The sequence below is a fragment of the Ornithorhynchus anatinus genome, chromosome 2 (assembly GCF_004115215.2).
Source record: "Ornithorhynchus anatinus isolate Pmale09 chromosome 2, mOrnAna1.pri.v4, whole genome shotgun sequence".
Lineage (NCBI taxonomy): Eukaryota > Metazoa > Chordata > Mammalia > Monotremata > Ornithorhynchidae > Ornithorhynchus > Ornithorhynchus anatinus.
In genome coordinates, this window is record NC_041729.1 from 150,181,316 (window position 1) to 150,198,793 (window position 17,478).

Below are 17,478 nucleotides of genomic sequence, written 5' to 3' on the forward strand. Positions count from 1 at the left end.
GGAGTTGATGATCTTGTATCTACACCAACATTTCATTCAGTGCTTGGCATATGGAAAGCGCTTAACAGTTATCACAATCATTATTATTAGTAGTAGTAATAATAGTATCAGTATTATTATCCTCAAAGCCAATTCCTTTCAAGGCAAGGGGATATATGCCCCAAGCAGGCTCTTAGATTCAAGCAAGCAACTTGACTGGAAACCTGTCTGTGAGGAAGCCACCTTCTTAATCAATCAGTCAATCAATCAATGGTATTTATTGAGGACTTACTATGTGCAGAGCACTGTAATAATGATGGTATTTGTTAAGCACTTACTATGTGCAAAGCACTACTCTAAGAGCTGGTGGCGGGGGATACAAGGTGATCAGGTTGCCCCTCATGGGGCTCACAGTCTTAATCCCCATTTTCCAGATGAGGTCACTGAGGCACAGAGAAATGAAGTGACTTGCCCAAAGTCACATAGCTGACAAGTGGAGTCGGGGTTAGATCCCATGACCTCTGACTTCCAGGCGCTGGCTCTTTCCACTGAGCCACTCTGCTTCTCAGTGCTTGGGAGAATGCAGTTAGAAGAGAAGTGATAGACACATTCCCTTCCCACAGTGACCTCACATTCCAGAGGGGGAGACAGACATTAAGGTAAATAATATTACAGCTTGGAACTAAATCAGTCAATTGATGGTATTTATCAAGTGCTTTCCATGTGTATAACATTGAACTAAGCACTTGGGTGAGTAGAAAGCCACCTTGCCCCTTCCTACCACTCCTCCCTTCTCTCTTTCTACCGCCCACCCCGCACGCTCCGCTCCTCCGCCGCCCACCTCCTCACCGTCCCTCGGTCTCGCCTATCCCGCCGTCGACCCCCGGGCCACGTCCTCCCGCGGTCCTGGAACGCCCTCCCTCCTCACCTCCGCCAAACTGATTCTTTTCCCCTCTTCAAAACCCTACTTAAAACTCACCTCCTCCAAGAGGTCTTCCCAGACTGAGCTCCTCTTCACCCTCTACTCCCTCTACCACCCCCCCTTCACCTCTCCACAGCTTAACCCTCTTTTCCCCCCATTTCCCTCTGCTCCTCCCCCTCTCCCTTCCCATCCCCTCGGCACTGTACTCGTCCGCTCAACTGTATATATTTTCGTTACCCTATTTATTTTGTTAATGAATTGTACATCGCCTTGATTCTATTTAGTTGCCATTGTTTTTACGAGATGTTCTTCCCCTTGACGCTGTTTAGTGCCATTGTTCTTGTCTGTCCGTCTCCCCCGATTAGACTGTAAGCCCGTCAAACGGCAGGGACTGTCTCTATCTGTTGCCGACTTGTTCATCCCAAGCGCTTAGGAGAGTGCTCTGCACATAGTAAGCGCTCAATAAATACTATTGAATGAATGAATGAATGAATATGATCCCTGCCTCTAAGGAGTTTAGAGAAGCAGCCGCTCAGTGGAAAGAGCCTGGGCATGGGAGAGGTCATGGGTTCAAATCCCGCCTCTGCCACTTGTCCCCTGTGTGACTGTGGGCAAGTCGCTTAACTTCTCTGTGCCTCAGTTACCTCGTCTGTAAAATGGGGATGACGACTGTGAGCCTCACGTGAGACAACCTGATTACCCTGTATCTACCCCAGTGCTTAGAACAGTGATCTGCACATAGTAAGCACTTAACAAATACCAACATTATTATTATTATTGTTATTACAATCTAGTGGGGAGTTGATTAGCTAGTGGACTTGCTCCAGAACCCAGAAAGCAGCAGTTCTAAGCACTGGAATTCAGGTTTGTATTCAATCTGTACATTATTCTTCATCCCAACTAATGATAGCCAGGCAAGACAGCTGCCAGGATGTTGCAATTAAGCTATTCTTTTTCCTGTGGTGGACATAATTTATATAATAATTACGGTATTTGTTAAGCACTTACTATATCCCGAGCTTGTGACCATTTAGTAGACTAACAGTGTGTTAAGGAACTTGAAGGAAAGAATAAAAAAGTGTTTTGAATCATCAGTATTTACATCTTCCAAGGAAATCATATGAAGCAATAAATCATATGAAGCATGGGACAACCTGATCCCGATTAGACCGTAAGCCCGTCAATGGGCAGGGACTTCTCTATCTGTTGCCGATTTGTACATTCCAAGCGCTTAGTACAATGCTCTGCACATAATAAGCACTCAATAAATACTATTGAATGAACCTTGAATCCTCCCCAGTGCTTAGAACAGTGCTTTGCACATAGTAAGCGCTTAAATACCAACATTATTATCATTTCCGTATTTATTCTCATTTTCCCTTCTAGACAGTAAGCTCCTTGTGGACAGGGCACTTATCTACCAACTTTGTTATATTGTACACTCTCAATCGCTTAGTAAAGTGCTCTGCACACAGTAAGTGTTCAACAAATATGATCGACTCATCGTATTGATGTCTGTCCATTTGTATCGATGTCTGTCTCCCCACCTCTAGACTGTGAGCTCATTGTCGGTAGGCATTGTCACTCTCTATTATTGCATCGTACTTTCCCAAGCCTTTAGGACAGTGTTCTGTTCACAGTAAGGGCTTAATAAATACGAATGAATGAATGAATGAATGAATGAATGAATGAATGAGTAGAAGGTGAGTGGTGGAAAAGGTACTAAAACAAGAAAGAGTTTACTAGGTTACCCGGAGAGGAACAATAGCTCAGAGCTTAAGTGTAGTGGGAGAAGAGTGTGGAGACATAGCACAGTGTAGAGAAACAGTGAGGCCTAGAGGAAAGAGCAGAGCGTGGATAAAGGAATCAAAGTTCTGTGTTCTAATCCCAACTCCACCACTTGCCTGCTATGTGGCCTTAGGAAATAATGATAATAATAATGTTGGTATTTGTTAAGGTCTTACTATGTGCCAAACATTGTTCTAAGCACTGGGCAATAGCTTAACTTCTCTGTGCTTCAGTTTTCACGACTGTAAAATGGAGATTCAATACCTGTTCCCCTTCCTACATTGCCTATGAGCCCTGTGTGGGACTTGGGTCCGATCCGATTATCTCGTATCTATCCCAGTGCTTAGTACAGGGCTTGGCCCGTAGTACGGACTTAACAGATTCCGCAATTATTATATTAGAGAAAGAGTTGATCAAGTGTTTTAAAGCCAATGGTCAGGAGCTCATGGTTGAGGCGGGAAAAGAATGGGCAACCATTTGGAGGTTTTTACAAAGTAGGGAGAGTGTACGGTATGACATTCAGAAAGATGAGCGGGGCAACTGAGTGAAATATGAACCAGAGAGGTAAGATGCTGGAGACAAGAAGATCAGCAAGGTGGTCATGACTGGGGCCTGTCATAGAGGCTGTTTGGAAGAATGAATTCTGGAAATGTTATAGAGGAAAACCTTTTAGGATTTGGTAAGAGATTGAACACAGGGGTTGAAAGAGAGGGAGAAGTCAAGGATAACGCCAAGGTTGTGGGCTTGAGTGACAGGAAAGATGGTGGTATCACCTGGGATGGAAAACTGAAGTGGAGAAGTGTATCTGTGGGTGGAGATGAGGAGCTCAGTTTTGACCTGTTGAATTTGAGGTGTCTATGGAAAGCACTGGTGGGATAATCATTTAGATATGTCCCAATAATAAATATCACTGTTTGTAGTATCCATTTCCCTCCATATCAAACAGCAACCGCTGAGCATTGATTTTGAGGTACTTCACCAGCTCCAAGAAAAGAGGAAAGATAAGTGGATCTGCCGACCCAGACTAAAAATCTATTAGCTCCCTTACAATCCATGAAGCCGACACCTTTACTCATGTGCGTTAACCAGGAATATTTGAGTAAATCCATGAACCTCATTCTCCCGGGAAAATAAGGATGCATCAATTAATCATAATGGAACCTTATTTTCGGGGCTTTGAAACTGAAGCTCTTGGGGCTTCCGACGTTCACTAACGTTAGACCTGCTATTTTCATGAAGTCGTGATTGGGAAATGGTGAAGGGAAAAGTTTCATTCTGGAAAAAAGCATGTTCAAGTCCTGAAGATGATTTTTCATCTCTGATGATAATAATAATGATCATTGTGATGTTCTTAAGCACTTACTATGTGCCAAGCACTGCACTAAATGCTGGGGTTGATACAAGATCATCAGGTCCCACAAGGGCCTCCTCGTTGTCTAAGTAGGAGGGAGACCAGGGATTGAATCCCCATTTTTGCAGATGAGGGAACTGAGGCTCAGAGAGGTGAAGTGACTTGCCCAGAGTCACACAGCAGACAAGTGGTGGAGCCAGAATTATAACCCAAGTCCTCTGATTCCCAAGCCTGTACTCTATTCACTAGGCCATGCTACTTCTCTGCTTCGCCTTTGGGTCCATAATTTTTTTTTTAATATTCAACTAATTTCTTAGAATTGTTGTGTGGTGGTTGTCTATATTGCCTAGCAACAAACAAAGGGCCGTTAATTTTTTTTTTTTAATATTCGCTACTAATTCCTTAGAATTGTTGTGTGATGGTTGTCTGTATTCCCTAGCAACAAACAAAGAGTGCAAATTTTACCCAGGCCTTATCTCCTCTGCTAGCTTCAGTGCCAGTGGAAATGTCAATAAATGTCAGCATCTAATTAAGTATTCCGTTAAATAACTTAAAGTTCACTTCAATATCACCTTCAGTCTGCCACCTCGCTGTTCTTTGGCCTGCAGCAGTAAATGTGTCTGTTTCCTTTCAGGTCAATGGGAAGGATCTGTCCAAGGCCACCCATGAAGAGGCAGTGGAAGCTTTTCGTAATGCCAAGGAGCCCATTGTAGTTCAGGTTTTACGGAGAACACCAAACAGCAAAACAACAACAACCCATCCCAGCCCCCAGGATGTTCAGCTCATGGATGCCAGCACCCAGACGGACATCACCTTTGAACACATCATGGCGCTGGCAAAGCTTAGACCGTCCACCCCTCCCGTTCCTGACATCTGTCCATTCCTTCTCTCGGACAGGTACCTCTTCACTTTGTCTCCTGATATTCCACTCATTAGTCAGTTAAAATACATTACTGTTAGCAGAAACGACATTACCAATTATGAAGACAGACTCCTATCTCTGTCTGGAAATTGTCTTAGATGTGTCTAAGCCCAATTATTGAACAGAGTTCTTCCTCTCAGACCTGTACTAATGTAACTTGAGAGCCACAGCTAAAACTAGTCCTAGCTCCGATGATTTCATCTCATCTCCCTCTATCGAAAACTCCATGCTGCCAATAAAAATCAGACATATAGTTGCCAAAATCCTTATTTAAATTCCAAGAGAGGTGGCCTGTTAGCATTAGAGCCTCCTCTATGGATGGTCACGCTCACTTTTTCTCCTCTCTGTCTGTCAGTCAGTGGTATTTGTAATATAATAATAATTATAATTGTAGTTTAATTGCTTATTATGCACCAGGTACTGTACTAAGTACTGGGGTGGATACAAACAAATCAAACACTTAATATAGTGTTCTGCACATGGTAAGTGCTTAATAAATACCGCTGAATGAATGAATGGACACAGTCCCTGTACCACAGAGCTCACAGTTTGAAACCCATTTTACAGATGAGGTAACTGAGGCACAAAGAAGTGAAGTGACTTGTCCAAGGTCACACAGGAGACAAGCGGTGGAGCCCGGAATTAGAACCCATAACCTTCTGACTCCCAGGCCTGTGCTTTGCCATGCAAGAGAATAAAATACAACAGAGTTGGTAAAGTTCCCTACCTACAGGGAGCTTGCAGTCTAGAGAAGAAGGCAGTTCTTAAAATAAATTATGGAAGATGACTGTAAGTGCTGAGAGCTGAGGGTAGGAAGAATATTAAATGCTTAAAGGGTACAAATCCAAAGAGTAAACAAGGAAATGGATTTAATTAAAATGCAATTCCCCAAAGCAACTGCTTACTGATAATTCCAAAACCTCAGTGTAAAATCCCACAGATCAAACAACAAATGCAGTATGATGAAAATGAGCTCTGAAATGTTCACTCCAAAATTTTTACTCGATTGAAAGCGTGACTGGAAGATTTTCCTTTAATAGCAAAACAACCTCCAAAATTTTGAAGCCGTGTTTCATTATTTAGACCTTTCTCCTCCTTTGGTATTATTCTATGGGAGAGTGCCAACAATGGAGGAATGTTTCCTCTCACCCAGGTTCATAAGAGTTCTTGAACAAGGAGCATTGCAGAACATTTCTGAATTAGTGGAGCACGACCCATATGAGAACTGGCAATTCTTCGTGTGAAAAACTGATGCCCATGACTCATCCAATAATTGTTCCTGTGTCTTTAGCTACACTTATTTTGTGGGCTAATTGTTCAGGTTTCTCATACTAATTGCCTGAATAAATGAAACCCAAAAAGTACACGTGCTTTCAATTAGTAAAATCTCTGAGAAAAAGTGGTTTGGATGGCTGAAATGCATAAGTGAAAATGATACACCTTGGCTTCAAATGATTATAGTTATATAAATACTGACACTCTCTTGTTAACTGTCTTTATTAGGTCCACAAAGTTAGAGTGTTAAAAAAAGAGGTTTAAATGAAGTATAGTTTCCATAGGAAAAAATAAAGAATATGATATATACATATAAAATAATGTAAAATGCACGAATTTTTAATGGTACTTGTATTTCACCACTGTATTTGTAAGAGCCTCCAAATTTAAGTAACATAAAAGATTTAAAACAATGACAAATTTATAATGAATATTTACATGATTAAATGAAGAGAAGGAACATGGCCTAGTGGAAAGAGCACGGTCCTGGGAATGAGAGAACCTGGGTTCCAATCCTAGCTATGACACATGCTTGCTGTGTGACTTTGGAAAGAATCACTTAACTTTTCTGTGCCTCAGTTTCCTCCTCTGTAAATAGGGAAATCAATACATGTTCTCCCTCCTACTTAAACTGTGAGAACCATGTGGGAGAGGGACTCTGTCTGAGCTGATTATCTTGTATCTACCCCAGCATTTAGTACAGTGCTTGACATGTAGTAAATGATTACCAAATACCGCAGTTATTATTAAATAGCAATGCAAATTTGTACCAAAGATAAAAGATTATGAATTAGATGTTTTTAGTGAACTAATGTAAATATTTCCTTTCACAGTGTTATCTTGCATATGCTATTGAGGAAAAAGACACCTTGTGTTAAGTCACTAGAGATATCTCACCGTTTAATGCCAAGAACAGTACAAAGTGCTGTGGAAATGGAATTTTTAGTCTCTGTATTCAAGTCAATCAAGAATCAGGGGAGGTTGAGAGGAGAGGAGAAGAATCAGAGTATAGATCCTGGAGAATGAAGAATTGATCATATATATCAGGTTTGCACCAGGCAAACTGCATGATGTCCCTTGGAAAAACAATAAAATCTAAGTGAATGACACCTGATGCTTATCTACAGTGTCATTCACCAACTGATTTTTCATCCAGCAGAAGGAGGATTAGTAAGAAGGCTGTTCTGTTGCAATCAAACTTTGTTGCCATTCAGTCAGGCCTCAAAAAGCTGTGAAACAAGCTGTTGGACCAGGGATTCTATGAGCCTTCCACTTGGTTTATGGGAATATATGATTGGGAGCTGGTCATATATTCATTGAGTTTTCTAGGCCTCAGTTGCCACATATGTAAAGTGGGGTTGAAATTCCTGTTCTCCTTCCTGTCTCCCCTCTAGACTGAAAGGCCGTTGTGGTCAGGGAGTGTGTCTGTTTGTAGTTATTTTGTACTCTCCAAACGCTTAGTACAGAGCTTTGCACAAAGTAAGCGCTCAATAAATGCAATTGACAGACTCTGATTGTGGGCCCCACATCCCCTGACATACCACAGTCATCATCATCATAATCCTCGTCTGACTGAAATATCTGCTATCTACCTTTGCAGCTCGCATTTTGCTTGGCGTATACTAAACACTTAGTAAATTCCGCAATTATTGTCACTGCCGGTCCTGAAGGCCAATGGGTCTTATGTGGTGTCACTGTCAAATGTTAAAATTTTAGGAAAATGCTACTCTCTGCTGTAGGCACAAGAGCAAACTGTTTTTCCGGGAATCCCAAATACTAAACTAAAGCCAGGATTTTGCATTTGGCCACCTGAAAGTGAAGCAGAGTGGCTTAGTGGAAAGAGCATGGGCTTGGGAGTCAGAGGTCGTAGGTTCTAATTCCGGCTCTGCCACTTGTCTGCTGTGTGACCTTTGGCAAATCACTTCACTTCTCTGTGCCTCAGTTACCTCATCTGTAAAAATGGGGATTAAAAAATGTGAGCCCCATTTAGGACAATCTGATTACTCCGTATCTACCCCAGCGCTAGAACAGTGCTCTGCACATAGTAAGCGCTTAACAAATACCGTATTTTTTTTTTCCAGCCTGAATTATAGCAAAGGTCTAAGGGGCAATTTGCCTGTACATTTGCACATGGTACTTGACAAATGCTAAATAATATTTCAGTTTCATTTTTGCTCATTCAACTTTTGGGCCATACCTTTGACTTTAGCTGGCCAACTTTTAGCTGAGTAGGTGAGCAGTGTTTTCTGTAGCTCTGGGGATGCCAGACCAATGCCCACACTCTGTCCACTCTCATGTCTGAGCAGAAGGGGAGCACACGTGATTATGCTCTGTGGTCAGATGGGTGTCGGGCAGAGGCTCCCAGGGCATTGTAGGATCTCCCCGCACTACGCTGTTGGAAAAGCAGCGTGGTCTAGTGGATACAGGATGCGCCTGGGAGTCAGAAGGTCCTGGATTCTAATCCTGGCTGTACCACGTTTTCATTCATTCATTCAATCGTATTTATTGAGCGCTTACCATGTGCAGAACACTGTACTAAGCATTTGGGAAAGTATGATATAACAGTAAACAATGACATTTCTTGCCCACAGTGGCACTTGTCTGCTGCGTGACCTTGGGCAAGTCACTTCACTTTTTCGTGCCCCAGTTATCTCATCTATAAAATGGGGATTAAGACTGTGAGCCCCACGTGGGACATGGACTGTGTCCAACCTGAAAAGGCAGGGTGCTTATGTCTAAACTCGTTATGGGCAGGGAATGTGTCTGCTTTTTGTTATGGTGTACATACAGTTAGTACAGTGCCCTGTACACTGTAAGTGCTCGATAAATAAGATTGAATGAATGAATGAGTATAGAGGAATTCACATCAGGGAAAATGCAACACCACCAGAGAGCATCAGTAGAGCATTGTGGCCCATGAAAAGTCTTTTCAGCAGGCAGATCTGGTCAAAGGATTTTTACTCTTAGTGTTAATTCTGAAAAATGGAGTCGACTATGTCTTTGCCTGTGAGTAGCAAAAACAAGAGTTTATTTTGGGGTTGTGTACCTATTAGACTGCCAGACATTTGAGGTCACGTGGCAGAGTGAAGAAGACTAAAAAGGGATTCTATTTATCATTTTTAAACATTTGAAAACACTTTCCTTATCTATCCCTATTATGCTGCTTTCTCTCCTTATAGCTGCCATTCTCTTCATCCAATGGAACATGAATTTTATGAAGGGAACGAATACCTATCCAGCCTGCCTGCCGATGCAGATAGAACAGAAGACTTTGAGTATGAGGTAAGATCACTTTTCCCTCATGTAGTGGTTCTTTTTGCAGTGGTCACAGGGACAATAACAGATGCACCGCTTATTTTCAGAAAGAAAATTATTAGTTAGCTGTCAACTCCTGCAGAGGAGTTTAGACTGTTCATTAAACCTATTGGTTGCTCTGTTTTTGCATTTTGGGGATGTTGAGTTGTTGCATCTTTTGGCTCCGTTAGAGCTCTGACACAGTTAAAACAAAGCTAAACATTCAAAATTGCCCCCCCAAATCCTGGTGATTTATTTTACCTTTTATTTGGTAAACAGATTTGACCACTTGTGAGTTATTTGTTTTAGTAATGGATGATGATGATGATGTTGATGATGAATGCATTTGTTAAGCACTTACTATGTTTCAAGCATTGTATTAAGAACTGGGGTAGAGACAAAATAATCAGATCAGGCACAGTCCCTGTCCCACATGGGGCTCACAGTCCAAGGATTTTGTTTGTCTCCTATTATTCTAATCCTAATATTGATTGTGCACCATCAACAATCAATCCTAATATTGATTGTGTTTCTAGATTGGTTGCTAGAAAGCAGTCGTGCTCATAATTCAATAACAAACTCTGTCTTACTCTTCTTCAACCTCTCGATTGCCTTTGACACTGTCGACCACGCCTTTCTTCTGGAAACATTATCCAACCTTGATTTCACTGGGTCACTCTTATTTCCTGGTTTTCCTCCCAACTCTAGCTGCTCATTCTCAGTTTCTTTCTTGGTTTCATCCTCTGTCTCCCACTCCCTAACTCTAGAAGGCCCTCGAGGTTCAATTCTGGGTCCCTTCTACTCTTCATCTACACCCATTCCCTCAGAAAACTCATTCCCTCTCATGGCTTCAACTACTACCTCTATGCAATTGATTCCCCAATTCACATCTTTATCCCTCATCTATCTCCCTCTCTGAAGTCTCACATTTCCTCCTGCCTTCAAGACATCTCTACCTGGATGTCCCGCTGCCACCTAAAACTTAACATTTCAAAAACAAGCCCTGTCCTTCCCCTACTTTCATCTCACTGTAGAGAATGTCACTATCCTCCCTGTCTCACAAGCCCATAACCTTGGCATTATCCTGACTCAGCTCTCTCTTTCAACCCACGTATTCAATAGGCCATCAAATCCTGTCAGTTCAACCTTCCCAACATCACTGAAATCCACCCTTTCCTCTCCATCCAAACTGCTACCATGTCAATCCAAGCACTTATCCTATCCTGTCTAGATGACTGTATCAACCTCATTACTGACCTCCCAGCCTCCTGTATCTCCCACTCCAGTCCATACTTCGCTTTGCTGCCTGGTTCATTTTTCTTTAAAAGCATTCAGTCCACCTTTCCCCTCTCCTCAGGAACCTCCTGTGGTTGCCCATCCACCTCCGCATCGAACAGAAACTCCTCACAGTAGTCTTTAGAGCAGTCAACCACCTTTCCCCCTTCTACCTGACCTCCCTGATTTCCTACTCCAACCCAGCCCTCATTCTTCGCTCCTCTGATGCTAAACCTCTCACTGTACCTATATCTCATCCCACTAATGACCTCTCATCCATGTCCTGCCTTTGGCCTGGGATGCCCTCCGTCTTCATACCCATTAGATGATCACTCTCCCAACCTTCCCTTTGAAGGCACACCTCCAAGAAGCCTTCCCCGACTAGACCTTCATTTCCTCGTCTTCCACTCCCTTCTGTGTCTCCCTTACACTTGGATTGGCACCCTTTATCCATCGCTCCCTCAGCCCCACAGCACTTCTTTATATCCCTGTAATGTCTTTTTAAATGGTATTTGTTAAGCACTTGCTATATGTCAGGCACTGCACTAAATGCTGTGAAGATACATTTATTTATTAGTATTAATGTCTGTTTCCCCTTCTAGACTGTAAGTTTGTTGTGGGAAGGGAACATGCCTTGTAAGTCTATTATACTGTGTTCTCCCAAGCGCTTAGGACAGTGTTCTGCACACAGAAAGTGTTCAATAAAATGACTGATTGATCCATTGATTGACTGACTGATTAGTATGTACCTAAACTGGATTAGTGTACTAATGATGATGATAAGAATGATAGTGGTACTTAATTAAGAGCTCACTATGTGCCATCTGACCCCTGTGCTGAGCACTGGAATAAATACAACAAAATCAAATCAGATACAGTCCCTAACCTTCCTAGGGTCCACAGTCTAATTCATGGGACACTCTCCCAGCATAAACAGGGTTTTTTCTAAGGCACTGAAAAAGCAACATCCTCTGGTTTCTCAAAACCATACCACTTCTTCTGTGACATTGCCCTTCGTGAACTCATTTCATGTTTTCCATTCCCTTAATCTGCAATGGAAGAGCTCAGCTTCAGCGCATTTATAGAATAGAACCACCTATTGAGGAAGACGAGGAAACATAGTGGCTAGAGCACAGGCTTGGTAGTCAGAAGGACCTGGGTTCTAATCCCAGTTCTGCAACTTCATTCATTCAGTCGTATTTATTGAGCACTTACTGTGTGCAGAGCACTGTACTAAGTACTTGGAATGTACAATTGGGCAACAGATAGAGACAATCCCTGCCCAACAACTGGCTCACAGTCTAAAAGGGAGAGACAGCAAATCAAAACAAGTAGTCAGGAATCGATACCATCAAAATAAATAGAATCATAGCTATATACACAGCATTAATAAAATGAATAGTGTAATCAATAATATATACAAATTTGTCTGCAGTGTGACCTTGGGCAAATCACTTAACTTCTCTGTGCCTCGGTTACTTCATCTGGAAAATGGGGAATAAGAATGTGAGCCCCATGGGGGACAGGGACTGTGCCCATCCTGATTACCTTGTAGCTATCCCAATGCTTAGTTCAGTGCCTGGAACATTGTAATTGCTTAAAAAATGCCATTATTGTTATTATTATTATTATGTTCTACTGTCCTTATTTTTCCCATGAATGAAGTTTGGTACTATTTTAAAATAAGCTAATTCTATAAATGATTAAATAGCTTTCATAAATGTGAAGGATATATCTTAATATTCCCTTTGCCTCTGGTGTGTAAGAAACCTTTCAAAGGCTCAGACCACTACTTGACATTTGGAAATAAAATTGATAGGGGAAGGGAGGGAGGCTCTGGCAAATAGGCATGGCACCCATGATTATGTGCCCTTTTAATACTGAAGATGATGCCATGAAAGTTCAGCCAAGTGTTCTTTTCCATCTTATTACTAAGAGACTCTTAAAACTCTTTCCCTAAGAGAACTGAAAGTAAATAATGCCTTCTCAGTTAAACCCGCTTAGAACAGATATACTTTTCTTGGAATGCTTCCTCACCAAAAAGTCATTTTGAGGAAGTACTCTGCTACTACTTGTCAGGTGAAGTTTGGGGTGGTGGCCGACAAGGAGAGAGAATCAGAACTATTGTCTCTTTTCTGCATAACCTCCTGCACCTAATACTGGGTTAGCTCATTTGTGGAAAAGGCTGATAATTTTTTTTTAATTGTATTAGCTAAGCGCTTACTATGTGTCAGGCACTGTTCTAAGCACTAGGTTAGATAGATGCAAGGTAATCAGTTCCTAAATGGCACTCACAGTATTAATCCCCATTTTCAGATAAGGGAACTGAGACTCAGAGAAAGTTAAGTGATTTGCTCAAAGTCACATAGCAGACAAGTGCTGGAGCCAGGATTAGAAGCCAGGTCCTTCTGATTCCCGGGCCCTTCCTCTAGACACTAGGCCATGTGGCTTCTCCACCTAAGTTTACCTCCATTGTGTGGGAAGAAATAATAATAGTAATAAAATCATAAATATTTGTTAATAGTAATAATAATAATTGTATTTGTTAAGCATTTACTATGTGCCACTAAGCGCTGGGGTGAATACAAGTAAATCGAGTTGGACAGAGTTCCTGACCTACATGAGTTCAGGTTCAATCCACATTTTTAAGGGCGTATGTGCTGATCACTATACTAAGCACTGGGGAAGATATACACTGAAGATTCATTCATTCATTTATTCGATCGTAATTATTGAGCACTTACTGTGTGCAGAACACTGTACTAAGCACTTGGAAAATAAAGATGAAAGAGCTTCCATGGAAAAACAACTTTTCAAGTCCTAACAAGTTCATCATAAAGTTTATTTCGTTTAATCAGCACATCAGTGAAGTATTAAAAACGAAGACAGATTTTTAAATTTATGTGGAGTCTAGCGCAGTGGAATCATGCCTCCTTTATGACCCTTATTAATTCCAAATAGTAAACGGCCTAGTATTATGACAGCAGTAAATGCTCAGGCAGGTTCTCAGTAGCCTGTAATCTCAACTAATCATGCCATTTTAGCCAATAATTTACTGTCATCTGAGATTCAATTGCCCAAGGCAAATTCCAATGAGTGTCGGAAATAAAGAATGTTCACATGAAATCTAAATAAGAGAGGAACTACCTGGCTTCAATCATACACTGAAAGCATTTTGAATTCAGTTGTCTGGGAGAAGACATCATGGGGCTTTTTTAATGGCAAATCTGTGATTTTTCTTGTTCTTACCCTTCCTGATTATGTCCGTCATTGATTAGCCTCCTCGACTTCTATCACGGAGTAAGTCATTGGTTGAGGAAGCAGTTGAGATTGACTCCAAAATCTCAATCAATCAATCAATGGTATTTATTGGGTGGTTACTATGCGTAGAACACTGTACTAAGTGATTGGGACAGTACAGTACAGCAGAATTAGCAGACACGGGCCCTACCAATAATGAGCATACTGTCTAGAGTCTACCATCTCTTTGCTGACTGTGACTGGTCACTGAAAGCCTTTCAATAAGTAGTTTTAGTTTGGATTATTGTTCTCTAAAAATAATTGTTTTGCTCATATGGAAATGTAGCTGCCATTTTCCAGTCCATTTTTCCCAGAACGCTGTAGTCTTGATTTTCAGCTACATCTGCACTGTATTTCACCCCCTGAAAATCATTGTGTTTTCTAAATCCTTGGAGGTTTCATTGGGCACCTCTCTTGAAAATGTTCAATAAAACTGAACCTTAGGGCATCCACATAAGATTCTATTACTTGTACTTATCCATGCTGAAATTGGTCATTTCTTCTTGTCTTTTGTTTCATATCTTTTTTCCACTTTTCTATGTGTCATAAAAGAAGCAGCAATACCTAGGGGATAGAGCCCGGGCCTCAGAATCAGAAGGATCTGGGTTTTAGTCCCATCTCTGCCACTTGTCTGCTGTGTGACTTTGGGACAGTCACATCACTTCTCTGGACCTTGGTCCCCTCATTTGTAAAATGGGGGTTAAGACTGTGAGTCCCATGTGGGACAGGGACTGTGTCCAACCTGATAACCTTGTATCTACCCCAGTGCCTAGAATAGTGACCGGCACATATTAAACACTTAAAAAATACCATAAAAAGGTACTCATTCAGCTCTCTACTGTCTACTCTCTTCTTTCACTGCAGCCCGACCCTTTTGTTTCTCTCAAGCTACCCTCCTCACTGTGCCTCCTTTTCATCTCTCCCACCTCTGACCTCTTACTCACCTCCTTTCTCTGTCCTGGAACACCCTCAAATATGCCAGACCAAAGCTCTTCCCATTTTCACAGCCCTTCCTCATCACATGGTCATTTTAATGAATCTTGAATCTTTCCTGAAGCATGTCTCTTCCCTACTACCACTTTTCTTTGTAATGGTACTTGCTAAGCACTTATTATATACCAGAAACTGAATTAAGCACTAGGATAGATACAAGATAATCAGGTTGGGTACCATCTCTGTCCCATGTGGGACTCACAATCTGAATAGGAGTGAATAGGTTTTAATCCCCATTTTACAGACTTAATGCCCATTTTACAGTGCTCAATAAATGCCATTGGATTGATTGATAGGGTCTAGAAATGAGATGTTAGTCAGGAAGACTTCTTGGAACAGATATGATTTTTAGTAGCACTTTGAAGAAGGGTAGAGTAATGGCCTGTTGGATATGAAGAGACAAGAAGAATGGAGACCAGGAGGTCAGCAAGAAGCCTGATCAATCAGTCCATCAATCATATTTATCGAGTGCTTACCATTTGCAGAGCACTGTACTAAGTGCTTGGGAGAGTACAGTATAGCAGAGTTGGTAGACACATTCCCTGCCCACAGTGATCTCACAGACTACAGGGGTAGACAGATATTCATATAAATAAATAAAATGAGGATATGTACATAAGTGCTGTGGGGCTGAGGGAAGGGTGAATTAAAATAGTAAATCAGAATGATGCAGAAGGGAATTGGAAAAGAGGAAATGAGAGCCAAGAGGAGGCCTTTTGGAGGAGATTTCCTTTCAATCCGGCTTATTGCCTGATGCAGTAATCAAAGTGGAATATGATAAGGGCTTGGACTACCTTGGTAGCGGTTTGTATGGAAAGTAAGAGGCAGATTCTAGAGGAGTAGTAGTAATATTATTTATTAAGTGATTACTGTGTGCAGAGCACTTTAAAGATATTGAGAACATAGAATCAGCAAGATTTGGTGACAAAGTGAATGTGAAGATTAAATGAGAAAGATGAGTTCAGTCATTCATTCAAACACATTTATTGGGCGCTTACTGTGTTCTGAGCACTCTGCAGCTAAGCACTTGGGACAGACCATGAGTGAGGATGATGCAAGAGTTATGGGCTTGTGAAACAGGAAGGATTATAATGTTGTCTACAATGATGGGAAAGTTGTAGAGGAGGAGGGATTTGGGTGGGACACAAGGGAGGTTTGTTTTGATCATGTTAAGTTTGAGGTATTGTTGGTACATCCAAGAATAAATGTTCTGAAGACAGGAGGAAGATAAGACTGAAGAGAAGGAGAGAATTCCAGGCTGAAGGAGTAGATTTCGGGATCATCCACAAAGAAATGGTAGTTGAAGCCTTGGAAGCAAATGAGATCGCCAAGGGAGTTGATATAGATGAAATAAAGAAGGGGACCCAGAACTGAGCCTCTTAGGGACTCCCACAGTTAGAGGAGAGAGGAAGAGATTGCAAAACATAAAGAGAAGGAGTGAGCAGAGAATAAAAAGGAAAGCCAGGAGAGTAGTACCCTATTCGATAACTAGACACAGTCATCTGCCGCCCCGCCCCCCACAAGATCCCTCCTCCAATTTTGTGAACAATTTTGAACCCCATTTTCTATTCCTTTTCTCATTCTCCATCCCTACATTGAATTTTGTGGACATCAAAATCCAAAAGTATGTCCCCGAAGATCCTTTCACTGTCCACCTCCTGTCATTTCTTAACTCCAGTGACATCCATACCACCTCATACTCTTGATCTCATAATCTTTAGTCACTGTTCAGTCTCTACCCTCACCACCTCTGAAATTTCTCTATCAGACCACCACCTCCTTACCTGCTGTCTTTCCCACACACAAACCTCCAGCAAATCTGTCCTGTTCCCACCACAAAGACCTCCAATCTTTGGACACCCCCTCCAATATTCTAACACCATCATGCCCCATCTGGTCTCCATACCCAAACTACCTTCTCTGGACACTTGATATTCTCCCCCCATCCAACCTTACAGCACTAAGTAAATATCTCCACATTATATATTATAAATTATTTATATTAATCTCTGTCTCTCTTTCTAGACTGTAAGTCCTCTATGGGTAGGGAATGTGTCTACCAACGCTCTTGTATTCTTCCAAGCACTTATTACAATACTCTCATTCAAACCACATCTTCAGTCCATAACCTATCCTGTTGGTTCAACTTTTACAAAATCGTCAAGATCCATCCTTTCTTCTCCATTTAGGCTGCTATGGCTTTTTGTACAAAACTGATCCAGGCAACAGAGTGAACTATGAAATGGAGTAGGTAGGGATAGGAGGCAGGGAGGTCAGCAAGAAGACAGATACAGTAATCAAGGTGGGATAATCCAAGTGCTTGGACAAACTTGATGGCGGTTTGGATGGAGAGGAAAGTGTGGATCTTAGTGATTCTGT

General features: G+C 41.6%; 1 protein-coding gene across 1 annotated transcript in view; it reads left to right on the plus strand.

Moving 5' to 3' along the window:
• The window catches only part of PDZRN4 (PDZ domain containing ring finger 4), a 450,660-nt gene that overhangs the window by 359,832 nt on the left and 73,350 nt on the right, over positions 1-17,478 (plus strand). The window contains 2 exon segments of the mRNA XM_029058707.2: positions 4,675-4,937; positions 9,417-9,519. Of these exon segments, the coding sequence (XP_028914540.1) occupies positions 4,675-4,937; positions 9,417-9,519 (366 nt within the window).